This window comes from Physeter macrocephalus, chromosome 11 (assembly GCF_002837175.3).
Source record: "Physeter macrocephalus isolate SW-GA chromosome 11, ASM283717v5, whole genome shotgun sequence".
In the NCBI taxonomy this organism is placed as follows: Eukaryota; Metazoa; Chordata; class Mammalia; order Artiodactyla; family Physeteridae; genus Physeter; species Physeter macrocephalus.
This window is the reverse complement of record NC_041224.1, coordinates 122249446-122264744: the sequence shown is the minus strand read 5'-3', so window position 1 is coordinate 122264744 and position 15299 is coordinate 122249446. Positions and strand designations below refer to the sequence as shown.

The 15299-nt window shown below is 37.4% G+C and overlaps 1 protein-coding gene across 1 annotated transcript in view; it reads left to right on the top strand.

Annotated features, from left to right (window-relative positions):
* FBXO33 (F-box protein 33) overlaps positions 1–6347 on the top strand; it is a 31743-nt gene extending 25396 nt beyond the window's left edge. Inside the window, exons 2-4 of the mRNA XM_007122685.4 lie at positions 1884–1994; positions 2558–3243; positions 6076–6347. Of these exons, the coding sequence (XP_007122747.2) occupies positions 1884–1994; positions 2558–3243; positions 6076–6347 (1069 nt within the window). The remainder of the gene's footprint in view (positions 1–1883; positions 1995–2557; positions 3244–6075) is intronic.
* The last annotated feature ends 8952 nt before the right edge of the window (positions 6348–15299 follow it).

Sequence of the window (15299 nt, the reverse complement as noted above, 5' to 3'; positions counted from 1 at the left end):
TTCAAGATACCATTTTTTATCTCTATTACTAAAATACTCTCTTAACCAGTCTCCCCACTTAGACTCTGCCTCCTGCCAGGCTATACCAATGCTACAGCAATATTTTCCAGACACAAATTTAATCATTATTATTTCCTGCTTAAAATCATTTGGGGGCATCTCATTATTTTGAAGGCAAAACCCAGAAATTTTTATTTAGCATATAACCCAGTCTACCTCTACAACCTCATTTCACTTTATGTTCACGCTCTCTGTATTCTAGATTCCTTTCCTTGAGTGTCTCAAGCTCACTTTGTTCCTTTCAACTTCAGGGGCTCTGCATATGCTTTTTCTTTTCCCTACAACAGCTCTCCTCATGCTCCTTCTCCTGGTTAGCTCCCACATTTCCTTCAGGTCCCATTTTTCATCAGTTTATTTAGGGAAGCCTTTTCTGACTTACACAGTGTCAGATACCCCCATTAAGATGTGACACGTGCTTGTCCTTCACAGCGCTTGATCCCCGTCATGTCTCTGATGGAGCACACAGTGCCTGGTATTTAGTAGGCCCTCAGAGAAAACTTGGTTGAATGAATAAATGAATTAATGATTATTCTTCAAGCTAAGTTTTAGAATCATCAGGTTTTTTTAGTGAAACTAAGGCTATTAATTTGGGAAAATGTGACATACTATCAAGAAGTGTTATCTTTCGTTCACGTAAATCTTCTTTTGTCACTCTTGTGGATTATACATTTCTTATTAAAGTTATCCCAAACTTCTGTGTTACAGACGTAATCTCTAGTGGTTATGTTAAAAAGGAAACAGCAGACCCAAAATGGAGTCACTTATGCTAAACCCTGTGTCACCAAACTAAGACTTAATACCTAGCACAATTGCAGTTTCAGTCTACCCCAGGAATGTAATCAGTCAACCTGGTCAGCATTAGTAAGGTAATCTGCCCTATAGGCCCTTCAGTTCCCTTTAGGAGGGTGACCATTGCCTGCAACAATGCATTATTTGCTAATGATTTACTTTTTCTGCCCCCTTTCCACCTTTAAAAGCCTTTCCTTTTCTACAGCTCTACAGAGCTCCTTTCTATTTGCTACATAGGATGCTGCCCGATTCATGAATCTTTTAATAACCAATTTGATCTTTAAATTTACTCAGTTGAATTTTTGTTGTTTAACCATTATTATTAGCATTTAGGAATTTTTAATCTTTATCCTGTAATCAACTTTCTCCTACTTTATTTAGAATTTTACTGTTAGAAAAATATGTTTTGTAGCTAAAGTTACTAAAATTGAAAGATTTTTACACAGTTTTTTTTTTTTTGATAAGCTATACATTTGGTCATAAAACTGGGGAAGGTTCTCTAGATTTTAGTTAAAGAATATTTCTTACTGAGACGATATCTCCGGGGCAGTGCCCCACCCTTGAGCACTTAACACACTAAGTTAACTGGTTTGGGGAAATTTTATATTACACTTAACATATATATAAAACTTAGAGGTTAAATAGTTCTTTCACGTGTCATTTTGTTATTTATTCATCCCTAAACCTTTAAGGTAGCTAGTATTATTACTGATAAAGAATTGAGTCCCAGAGACTTTAAGAAGACTTTTCCCTGGTCACTAAAACATTGAGTTTCTGAACTAATTGTTATGCCTCATTCTTTAAAGCTTATGCTGTTTCTCTTGTATCACATTGCTTTTCATTGTATGTTAAAAGCAATCTGAAAGTACTTAATTGGATTCTAAATTGTAAGATAGAAACATCTCTAGAATATTGGATTCTAAGTTATAAGATAGAAACATCTCTAGAATATTCCTTCTGCATATTTTTATTTTTAACATTTATATTTTTATGTTAATTATTTAGACAATTACTTTAAATTACTTTTCTTGTAGGAACCTCCAGAAGTTTAGCCTTTTTGGAGACATAAGCGTTCTACAGCAGCAAGGAAGTTTGTCAAATACATACCTCAGCAAGGTGGACCCTGATGGCAAAAAAATTAAACAGTAAGTTATATAGTTAGTGGAAAGGGACTCATATTAATAACAATTTCAGTTTTTTTCTGAAAAATTAGAAGATACAATCAGAAGAGTAATGATACTTGTTTCTGAAAAGAACATCTACCCTGGAAATGTCTTAACTATGAAATCCAGTGATCAATACATGCCATTTCATGTCATAAATCTTTCAGACATATCAAAGAATTGACTGGGTAATTATTGCTATTTAAGACTGTTATTACTCTACTTGTCTTTGCTATAACATAAATTGTAAATCATGAGTCTTTTCTGCCATACTAGTGTAAAATGCTCCTTTACTTGAAGAACATATTTCTATATGTTTAATATATCTATTTGTTTAATACTTCTTATTCATTATATTTTTATGTGAATTTTAATGATAATATTACTTGTGGGCTGAACAGAAATTAACTAATGAGAGAAAATGGATCTCAACATTGTATGCCATTTAATTCCCTATTTTCAAAAATCAGTGTTAAAAAAAAAATCAGTGTTAAAGATTAGAGCTAAGTCTTAACAAGATCGTGTGGCATGTGTTTTCCTTACAGAATTCAGCAGCTGTTTGAAGAAATACTTAGTAACAGTAGGCAACTGAAGTGGCTGTCTTGTGGGTTTATGCTGGAAATAGTAACCCCAACATCACTGTCATCTCTCTCAAACTCTATTGCCAACACCATGGAGCACCTGAGTTTACTGGACAACAATATTCCTGGTAACAGCACCCTTATCACTGCAGTAGAACTGGAGCAATTCATGAATCTACGCTCACTTGCCCTGGATTTCTGTGACTTTACAGCTGAGATGGCAAGAGTCTTAACCGATAATAACCATGTGCCTTTGCAGCGACTTTCTCTCCTGGTCCACAATGTTTCCGTGATGCACAAGTCTCTGGACAACATGCCAAATGATGAGCATTGGAAAGCCTTGTCAAGAAAGAGCACCAACCTCCGGGTCTATATAATGGCTTTTGATATCAAGAGTGAAGATATGTTAAAGATTCTGAAACCCAGTATACCACTAGAGAGGATTCATTTTGACAGCTACATCACTTGTGTTTCAGGAGCTATTGTTGATCTTATATCTAGGCAGTATGACAAGTTCCTCACTCATTTTATATTAATGAATGATGTGATTGACACGTCTGGTTTTCCAGATCTTAGTGACAACCGAAATGAAGATCCGTTGGTTTTATTAGCATGGAGGTGCACAAAGCTCTCTCTTCTGGCAATTCATGGTAGGTGATTTTTGTTCACTATAATTTGATATTGATATTACACCTAAAACATTTTATACCAGTAAAAAGATAGCACTGGCATTTATACTGTCAAGAACTCTTATTAACAAGTTGATATACAGATTTTTATACTTTTTAACGTGTATAAGATATACCACTTTTACAAGTGGAAAGTCATATTTTACCCTAAATGTAGTGTTTTTTTCCAGCTCTCATGTTACTTTTTTCTTTTACCATGTGATTGATGGTATTTACAAAAATGGCATTTGAAATTATCTAAGAAAATATACATACATATCCACCTGCAGTAGATATATTTCTTTCTCTAATCATAAGAGCTCTTAAAAATATATCACAGAAGGAAGAAGAAAGTATGATTTCTTTCATGCTCACTGCCTCACCTTCTATATTTTAGGCATCAACATGTTAATTTGTACAGTATTTTTTAAATGATGGTTCTCTTGGCTGGGATATGTTCTTTTCTTACTAGCGGGCCTGTCATCTTACTGTGAACTGTTTTCATTTGGAGAGCATTCCTCTTATAAGTTAGAAGAACATATTACTTCCTTTCTGTAACTTATAAGACATTTACAGAATACAAAATAGGAAGTCTCTGTGAACATCTTAAACATACTTTATTATCTCTGTTCCATTTTTTTTTTTTTTTTTTTTTTTGTGGTATGCGGGCCTCCCTCTGTTGTGGCCTCTCCCGTTGCGGAGCACAGGCTCCGGACGCGCAGGCTCAGCGGCCATGGCTCACGGGCCCAGCCGCTCCGCGGCATGTGGGATCCTCCCAGACCGGGGCGCGAACCCGGTTCCCCTGCATCGGCAGGCGGACGCGCAACCACTGTGCCACCAGGGAAGCCCTGTTTCATTATTTTTGAATTAATCTTTTAGCTGCATTTGAGTGGGAGTATATCTTGCTTTTCAAGTTTTGCTTTATAATTTGGCCAGTCATCAGAGGTAATAGCAAAGAATAGATCAATATTGAAGGTAATAAGTAAATTAGGATTTTTTTATAGGATGAAGAAATGGCAGATTATTTAAAATTAATTTAAGCCAGTCTTTTTAAACCTTTTTTTTTTTTGGCTGCGCCACGAGGCTTCCGGGATCTTAGTTCCCCAACCAGCAGGGATTGAACCCAGACTCTGGAAGTGAAAGTGCCAAGTCCTAACCACTGCACCACCAGAGAATTCCCTAAAGCTTTTTTCTTTTCTTTTTTCTTTTTCTTTTTTTTTACAGGCTATTTTCATATTTTTATTAAGGGCTATAAAAATATCCAGAAAGATAAATAAATGTGATGCAATGATATATGTCCTGATATGAAGAACTTTCTTTCACTTCATTCTTTTCCTTCACAATGGCCTTCAAATCACAGGAGGCAGTGATTCCATGCCATTTCCTCTTCTTTGATTACACGCTGCAGAATTTCTGAATCAGTATCCCACCCTCAGTCTTCTCATTTATAAATCAAATTCATTTTCAATCCATTGTTTAGAGGGAGCGTATTTTTTTCTGTTCCACAAAGAGGACTTTTTTTTTTCACTACTGGATCATAATGCAAGAGAGTCAGATTCTCCCGCAGTCGGCTTCTCTTAGTGTTGAAGGAAAAACCTGTTCCAGCTTGGCTCAACATTTTCACCAGAATTGTTTTTGACTCGATCATGGCAAAGGTGACCGCGGACAGGAACATGGTAACAGCAGCCTCGGTAACAGGTCCAAATTCCAAAAGGTTTTTTCTTTTTTTAAGAAGTAAAATGGGGCCTCCCTGGTGGCGCAGTGGTTGCGCGTCCGCCTGCCGATGCAGGGGAACCGGGTTCGTGCCCCGGTATGGGAGGATCCCACATGCCGTGGAGCGGCAAAGAAGTAAAATGTTAGCTACAGCTAAAGCTCCTCCATCTATTCGACTTTATTCCTTTCCAGAGGTAACCACTTTTCTAAAGTTAGTACCTATCATTCCCATAACTGTTTTATACTTTACATATTTGCTACTGACAATTAACAGTTTATCTTTAAAGTATCACTTTATAAGTTTGGACTGTGAAGCACCATAGGAGATGACTTTTACTAATGAAAAATACCAGTTTACTATGTATTGTTTTGTTTTTTTAATTTTTATTTATTTTATTTATTTATTTTTGGCTGCATTGGGTCTTCGTTGCTGTGCATGGGCTTTCTCTAGTTGCAGCAAGCAGGGGCTACTCTTCGTTGCGGTGCACGGTCTTCTCATTGCAGTGGTTTCTCTTGTTGCTGAGCACGGGCTCTAGGCGCACGGGCTCAGTAGCTGTGGCTCATGGGCTCAGTAGTTGTGGCTCGCGGGCTCTAGAGCACAGGCTCAGTAGTTGTGGCGCATGGGCTTAGTTGCTCTTCGGCATTTGGGATCCTCCTGGACCAGGGCTTCAACCCATGTCCCCTGCATTGGCAGGCAGATTCTCAACCACTACGCCACCAGGGAAGTCCCCTATGTATTGTTAATAGATACATACATATGAAATAAAACTTCGGTTTTTGATACGACACTGTCAGAAGCTATAAAATGATACTTTAAACTTTAAATGTCTTCAGTTTTACTAACTGAAATGATATCAGAATATGATTACAGCACCTATCTGTTCACCAGTCACAGTAATATTCTTGGAGACAGTATCAAACTTCTAGTCTTTTTTTCCCTGAGCTAAGCAATCATACTTCCTTTCAAATTTCAGCATATTTTTAAAGGCAAAGGACCCCCAAAGTGGTAAGTGAGATACAAATTTGTGGAAAAGACTAACATAAAACAGACAAAATAAAATGCAAGGAAATGACAGTGCTTCTCTTTTGCTTATTTTTAAGGTTACACAGTGTGGGCACACAACCTCATTGCCATTGCTCGTCTTCGTGGCTGTGATCTAAAAGTACTTGAAGTCACTGAAGAAAGCATTGATTTTGACCAAGGTGAACTGGCCGACCAGGATGTGGATCCAGTACATAACCTTATTGAGCAGGTATCCCTGGGCCTAGGTCAACCTTGGCACGCGATCATGGACATCGAATCACTCAGTGTCTTCACTGAACCAAATCGTCATTTTTACAGAGAGATGCAAAGCTTCAGCGAAGACATTTAGCTTTTTTTAAATGTACAATTCCTGTGGTTACATATGCAAGTAGGGTCCTATTATGTTTTTTTTTTTCAGTAGTGTGAATTAATCCCTTTGTGCTGTGTTTAATCAGTATTAGCTTTATAGAATTATATATATATATATTCTACTTCTTGATCAAAGAACGTAGTCAGGTATTGGTTTAGAAGTTCAAAGTGACAATGTATAGGGCTTTCACGGTTAATGGACTTGTTACCAAACCTTAAGAATATACAACCGAAGGTTGTCTGAGGTTGCTGGCTAACTTTATTTTTTCACTGAGTTACTCTGCCTTTTGATGTTTTTATTCTTTGTGTGTCAGAGCTCAGGAGCCAAAATATTTTTATACATATATAGATATATATCCATAGCCTGGTGGAGTTGTATGCAGTGCACTGCATTCATTCATTGTGTGATAGCATTTCATTAATTTTTCTTTGAAATGGAAGGAGGGAGGATAATACAATCCCAAATGAGTTATCTTTAACAGAAAAGCCAAGACTTTAACTTTCATTACATATATAATAGTTGATATCACCAAATACCATTCTCAATTTTGTATAGTACTAGGTTAGAACATTGCTTAAGCCTTTTTAAATGCATTTACATCAACACAAATACTCAAATTATTGGATATTTTTAAACTATGTCTGACATAATTTAATTCATCAATTATATCATACATTCAAGTTAGCTTTTTAGCCAAGATTTCAAATAGTGGAGGAAGAGAGAAACAATATTCCAGGGTAAAACCTCCTAAATGAATATCAAAACACAGAGTTTGTAAACACACATGCTTGCAAACAAAACATTAGTCGTGAAATCCCTAGCAACAAGTCACTGGATTTTTCTCTGTCAGCGCGCGTGTCAGCTGCCAAAGAATAGATTTAACTGAAGAAGTGCCCACATGCTGGCAGGGGCTGGCCCACTGTGGCCAGCCAGATACTGCTAGATTGTAATATTTAAGGTCGAATTTCGACCTGTGGTACACAGCTGTGCTGTGGCTCAGTCAGCAACCTCAGAACTCTGAAAAAAAACAAAAAAACAAAAAAACAAAAAAAAAGAAAAAAAAACCATGCACCTGTTTCACTGTGAATAGTGAATGTAAAGGAAAGAAAGGAAAAACTGAAAGCTTGTTCTATCACAGGTATGAGCTGCTATGATACATGAAGAACATTCCATGAAGTATGTTTTAAAACCTTGTTATATCTGAGAGGCTTTAAAAGCCGACTTAACTGTTTCAGGGCAACCGCGGTACAGACGTGGTCTCTGTGAGACTTCCACCTGACCCCAGTTTTAAGTGGTACGAATGTTGTGCATTTAATGTTAAAGGACAGTCTGCAATAATAAAGTAAGTAGCCAACGTGGGTGCCCAGCAGTGCTGAGACCTGGCTGCTCTAGTGTAAGCTTTGGAAACACAATTTATGCAACAAATGTCCAGATATGATTCTATTTATGGAAAAAGTTTATATGTATTTTACAAATGGTTTTACCATCTTATATTAAAATGACCTTTTGACAGGTGTGCACTGTTTTGTCTCCAGTGAGCACATACCATGCGGATTTTATATGTACATCAGTAGTGTGAATCCACTGGCACAGTGTGTGTAAATGCCAGATGTGGTGAGATTTTATCTTATAAATGTGATCAGATAAAATAACTCCTGACAGAAACTGTAAGGAAACCAGCTGAATGTTTGACCTGATGACTGATGTTGTTGTATGGTTTATGTTAAATGTATATTCTTTTAATCAATGAATAAAGCATTAAAAAGTGATCACTGTAACATTTTATTGTTCATGAAGCATGAAAACCTTTAGTGTTAAATAAACTGCAGTAATCCTTATAATGTGTATAATCATGTTAGCTCCTATTGTATTCTAATGCAGCAAAGCTTAAATTTGAGAATATATCATAAAACCTATAGGCAGAATAATTTGGAGGGTTTTAATTTTTTTAACTCACTATGCCAAAACATAAGCTTAAAAGCAAACAACAGACTGTTTGTTTAGCACAAAATCCAAGTGTATTATGCATTTAGAGTACATTATTGATGATATTGTAAAAAAACTTTATAGACTATAGGAACTTCTTATTTTTAAAAATTCCTCTACTGGATGAAAAAAGTACTTCACTATGCCAGTACTAAATAGTTCTTAAACCCTTATACTGCTTTAGTTTGGCTTTGTCATCTCCATTCTTGGTTGTTGAGGCAAACTGCTGTGGTTGATGAGAAAGAAAATGGCTGCTTTTCTTTCTTCCTTCTCTCCTTCCCTAATCGTTCCAGACACTGCCTCTTCTAAGTACTGCCACATCATGGAATAATCTGGTGTTAACAAAGAACTGTCATTATACCTATTGCTCCCTTATTTCATGGACATATCTAACCCCTTTGGATGAATCAACACGTCTGTGTATTTAAGGACTTCCCTGGTGGCTCAGTGGTTAAGAATCCGTCTGCCAATGCAGGGACACGGGTTCGAGCCCTGGCCCGGGAAGATCCCACATGCCGCGGAGCAACTAAGCCCTTGCACCACAACTACTGAGCCTGCGCTCTACAGTCCGCGAGCCACAACTATTGAGCCCACGTGCCATAACTACTGAAGCCTGCGCACCTAGAGCCTATGCTGCACAACAAGAGAAGCCACCGCGATGAGAAGCCCACGCACAGCAACAAAGAGTAGCCCCCCGCTCACCGCAACTAGAGAAAGCCTACGCGCAGCAACAAAGACCCAACGCAGCCAAAAATAAATTAATTTTTAAAAAAACATGTCTGTGTATTTAAAATACCAAAACAGTACCCAAAATATATGAAAAAAGAAAGTCTATTAATATATATATGTAGTATACAAGTGAAGTTGCATATAGTAAAGCACTAAACTGGGAGTGTCATCCTCTGTTTTCTGCACTAAGCTCTGACTCTAATGCTACATGAGCACAGACTCTTCCTTGAGCCTCACTTTCCTCATGTGTGAAATGAAGGATTCACCTTGGTTACGTAAAACTGATTCTTTACTGAAAGTTTCAGCTGTTAGTCTGACAGCTTATAGACATGTACAAGGTCATCTTTGAACAAACATATTAAATATTTTCAAAACACAGCTTACTATATGAAATTTATATATCTAAAATTACTTTACCATTTCCTCCACCACCCTGGGAATAAAGAAGTTAGGGAGCTGGTAGGGTGGGGCTTGGGAAGGACATTGTGCTTATGATTGAACACACAGATTCAGCAACTAACTTGCTTGAGGCTTATACAATAGCATGAACCAGATTGGATTGTTATGAAGCCAGTAGTATTAAATGGTGCTAATGGAGTAATATACAGCAGGTGTGAATAATACCCAAGAGTCACACCACATTGTCTATATCAGTGGTTCCTAAGCTCTTTCATGTCCTGACACACAGAAAATATTATGCAGCATACTCGTTTAAACTAGAAGGAATTGAAACAAACCAAGAAAAACATTATTTTCTTTATTATATAATTGATGAGAAAAAATGCAGAGGCTTGGAGGAAATAATTGCTGAATTTGTATAAAACTTTCAAATAAACTCTTGTCAAATGTTTTAACTTATAACCTATTAAAACTTTTAACATTCCTACCAAGAGAAACACCCCACAAATGGGTGATAATTTTTTAACCTTTCTGTCCACAACATTCAAAAATTTATGCAGCTGAAATTATACTTATGAAATCCAATAGCTTTAAATGTAATGGTAAGGGTAATGTTGAGATTTCTTATGTAATGTAAATTAATTTCAAATTCAAGTGATTTTTTTTCACTACAAGTATTTCAAAATAATGATGAAGCTGTAATTTGTACATACATAACCCTGCTGCTAGTTTAGCCACCGTTGAGAACACACATCAGCCACCAACACACAGAAGTATCTGATTTATATGCAAGCAATTCAAGGCCTGCAGGGAGCCCTGCCCCCCTCTCCAGTTCGCAACCCCCTCACACCCACCAGCTCCATCTGGAGCTTCACACCTGGGCTTCCTACCTGCTCTTCAAACGTTTGAAGCATACTTCTCTCACAGCTTCATAGACCCCCGTTGTCCACGATGGACAGTGGAACACTCTGCATCTGGCAAGGGAGAAGTGAGTGCCTGGGTACAATTACAAGTACACATCACTCTGGTACACTTACGATTACATTGCCATAGTAATTCCATACTTACTACCATTCATCTATTTTAAAGATGCTCTAAGCTCCTGATCATCTATTTTAAAGATGCAATAAGTTCCTGATCATTTGGAAATTTTATATCGTTTTCCTCCTTAAACCCATATATTGTATCAGTTATTAATTTACTGCCTCAGCTCTGAAGTCACCCTTCAATATGTTCCCTCCAATAATGGAACTCCTTTAAGTAACACACCTTTAAAGTCAGCACAATGTTAAGTTTTTTCAGTAAGGGCCATGGGGATATGGTAGAAGGCGGGGGTTCTCCTGTAGTTCCCAGGGCAGGCCAAGGTAGGCCAGGATAGGCAGCCTGGATATAAGACTTGCGGTGGAGCCTCCCCCAGCCATGGTCCCTCTGCCACCTTGCAGCCTCAGCCTGACCTTCCTTCACACAGAAACTAGAGCTGCTATACAGCTCATATGCTTTGAAGGTCTCCTGCCTGCACTGGACTCCCATTCCCTGCCCTGAGCAGCCTGCATGTCATGTGTGGCCCACCCACTGGCTCTGAAGACCTCCCCATCCCTGGCATCCACACTCCCACTGCAAACCCAGTGCCAATGGTTGCTGTTCACCTGCTCCCCACCTGCACCCTGGACAGCACCTATTGCTTGCTCAGCACCTCCAGACCAGCTCAGGCCTTGTGGAACCAGCGATCTTCTCTGCTATCCTGGGAGCTGAAACACACCTTCACCAAAGAGGGCTGAACCCCTTCCAAGTGTGTCCTACCATGAGTGACCTCCCTCAGCTCTAGGGGGCTATATAGAGTTTCCTCACATTTTGTAATTATTCTTATCACAGTTAATAATTCTTTATATTAAACTTTCCCAGTTTGAACTACTGTGTGCTTTGTCTCCTGATTTGACCCAGACTGCTACATATATCCTTTCCAACTATCCCACAGCTTTTTATGCAAATGTAATGCTTTTTGTTAGTCTTTCATTGATTACTTATATATTTTCTGCAAAATAACCCATAGAATTTAAAATGTGTGATTATTTTCTTAAAAGCCATGTTAAATTTTTTCTCCTAGATTTTATACATATTAAATATAATTGCTCAAAAATATAAATATTACACATTTAAATTAGTATAAAGAAAAACTTATTAGAACTGCATTTCTTAATGAAATGGATAAGGCTGCATCTTTTTTTCTTTACCCAAATAGTTCATATTCCATGGATGAATATTACTTGTTCCTGACATGAGTCAGGTCCATCATTCATTCTATTCCTATTTTCATTTTTATAAAAACAAGTGCTAAAAATCTTTTTCACATAAAGTAGATGAGAAGAGAAAGTTTTGTTACAGTAATGTCACCCATTCTTCGAACTTCTGAGCTTTTAGGACCAAAACACTGGTCTATCACCAAAAATTATTTTAGATAAGTCAACTGGTTGAAAGCAATCACTAGAGTTATTCACTTTCTCAGCACTGACACCAATATTTCATATTGTCTCTTGAGCTCCAGAGGTTTACACACCTTAGTATGATGCATCATCATAAGACTAGGACCAGGTTAAAGGTGTGTGCTCATTTTATGCATGGGAGAAGGGTAACTGCAAAATGAAGAGTAGGAAAGGAGAATCTGCACCTTGTTCACAAGTTCTTCCTTAGGCAGAACAACTTTGAAGAAGAATATACATGGAAGGTGAAATTCTGTGAATTTTCCTAGAAGCATACCTGTATACTGCTCGGAAATTCTTTGCATACTCTGAGGGGGTGTACCCCAGTTTGAAAACTACAGCTCTAGAAAACTACTGCTTCTGTGACAAAGAAATATTAAAAGGCATATTTCCACATTATTTATAACAAAAAGTCAGCAGCAACCTAATGACCATTAATAACAGAATAAAGTTATTGTGGCAAAGCCACACAGTGGAATACCACACAGTGGTCAGAATGAACTAACTTGACCCACATTTCTTAACTTTGATGGATCTCAAAAAAATGTTGAGTAAAAAAAGCCGACTTCTAAAGGATATATATATATATATATATATATATATATATATATGTATGTATGTATATATATAATGAGGCTATTGATGTACATTTTTAAAATGCAAGAAAAATAAACCTACATACTACACATAAACTCATTTAACTGGAAAAACAAAAAATATTCACATCGTTTTCACAAGAGTACTTACCTCTGCAGCATGAGGACAACTTATCTGTAATATTTTTTCTTGAAAAAAATTAAGGCAAATGTTAAATTTGCCCTCTAGGTAATAAGTAAAAGAGTATTCTTTATATTATTTTGTTACAGAAAAAAACCTCAGCTATTTGGGGTGTGGCCAAAATACACAAGTAAGTAAAAAAGGCTTGTGGAACCAGATTATTCCCTGCATTAATGCTTAAAGGCATCAAATTCAGAAGAGCCACTTGTTTCCTTTTAGCTCATTTATTCTTATGTTCAGCATAATTCTAATAAGCCTGTTCGTCTTGTTTCTCAGTCTCCAGTAGATTAGAAATGGAGAGAAGTGACTGTGAAAGGCATAGAAGTTTACAATCCTAAAAAGAGAACATAACTAATCTTAAGCCATTTGTAAAGGAACTTGAAACTTGAAACTTGAAAGGAAATTAAACACCCCTATAACAAACTTGAAATACACAGCAATGATAAATGTTTGTAATGACCCTGAATCAATAGGAAAGTATATTCAAAATATCTCTGTAGTGAGTTAATAGAGCATTTAATACATCTTAGAAATCTTTTCACACAAGATGGTTAAAATAAATATTTGTGTTTAAAAGAATGGATTTTAGTTCATCAAGAAACATTCACTTAAGTGAAATTTTCTGAGAAAACACAGATAAATTAGCTAAGAAATATCATGACTGAAAGAGAATATTTACTGTGTGCCAAGCATGATTTTAACCAGGTAATTAACACATTATCAGTTCACTGATTTGATCATGTTTTCCACTAAATTAATAAAATCAACAGAGTATTTGGACATTTTATAATCCAGGGGGTCAACAAATCCACAGATCCAAATTTTTCAGACCTAGGTAATTACCTGACTCCTTTCACCAAAAAAGAAAATTAAGTTCTCTTTTTATCATAGTGCATTCTTTGATAATACTTCCTATTATACTAATAAGTATAACTTTATGAAAGTATCAGTTAGTTAAGTGAGACTTTAAGATTTCTTTATATAAGTTTAAAGACTAAAATAAAACAGACTCTGAGGGCAAACTATTTCAAAATATAAAGTTAACATAAATATCTAGCAATTTTAAAAACTATCAAAAAGGACTTGAACTTAAGTTGAGAGAAAGTCAGTTAACTTTGGTTGAAATAGCCATAATTCAAAATGACAAGTTCCAACAAAGAAGTGATAATAAAATTTTTAGAACATCATTTATATCATTTCTAAATAAAGGAGAATCAATATAATTATAGGTTAATAAAAGAACATATGCCAAAAATTGGAACAACCAAGCAAAAATAGAGGGAATGTACCTCAACTTTAAAATGGCCATACATGACAAGCCCACAGCTAACATCACACTCGATAGTGAAAAGTGGAAATCCTTTCCTCTAAGATCAGCAACGTGACAATGGTGCCCACTCTTACCACTTCCATTCAACATAGTACTGGAAGTCCTAGCCAGAGCAATTAGGCAAGAAAAAGAAATAAAGGGTATCCAAATCAGAAAGGAAGAATACTCTGCATTGACATGACATTATATATAGGCACACTTTGTTTTATTCACTTCACTTTGTTGAGCTTTATAGATACTGCAGTTTTTACAAACTGAAGGTTTGTGGCAACCCTGTGCCATTTTTCCAACAGTGTTTGCTCACTTTGTATCTCTGTGTCATATTTTGGTAATTCTCACAATATTTCAAACATTTTCATTATTATATTTGTATGGTGATCTGCAATCAGTGATCTTTGGTATTACTATTGAAATTGTTTTGGGGTGCCATGAACTGTGCCCATAAAAGATGGCAAACTTAACTGATAAATGTGTGCTCTGTTCCACAGACCAGCTACTCCCCTATCTCTCTCCCTCTCCTCAGACCTTCCTATTACCTGAGACACAACAATACTGAAATTAGGACAATTAATAGGCCTCAAAGTCCTCTAAGTGTTCCAGTGAAAGGGAGAGTCATTCATCTCTCACTTTAAATCAAACATGTCGAAAGATGAGATAGGAGATTAGCAGGCAAGATGGCGGAAGAGTAAGACGCGGAGTTCATCTTCCTCCTCACAGATACATCAGAAATACAGCTACACGTGGAACTTCTCCTATAGAACACCCACCGAACGCTGGCAGAAGACCTCAGACCTCACAAAAGGCAAGAAACCCCCCACGTACCTGGGTAGGCAAAAGAAAAAAGAATAAACAGAGACAAAGAACAGGGACGGGACCTGCACCAGTGGGAGGGAGCCGTGAAGGAGGAAAGGTTCCCACACCCTAGAAGCCCCTTCGCGGGCGGAGACTGTGGGTGGCGGAGGGGGAAGCACCGGAGCCTCGGAGGAGAGCGCAGCAGCGGGGTGCGGAGGGCAAACCTGGTGCGCGAGGAAGGGGTTTAAGCGCGCCGCTTAAAGGAGCTCCAGAAACTGGTGCGGAGCTGCTGAAGAGACAAAAGACTTTTTTTTTTTTTTGCCTCTTTGTCTCCTGGTGCGAGAGGAGAGGGGATTAAGCGCACCGCGTAAAGGAGCTCCAGAAACGGGCGCGGAGCTGCCGGAGAGACAGGAGACTTTTTCTTGCCTCTTTGCTTCCTGG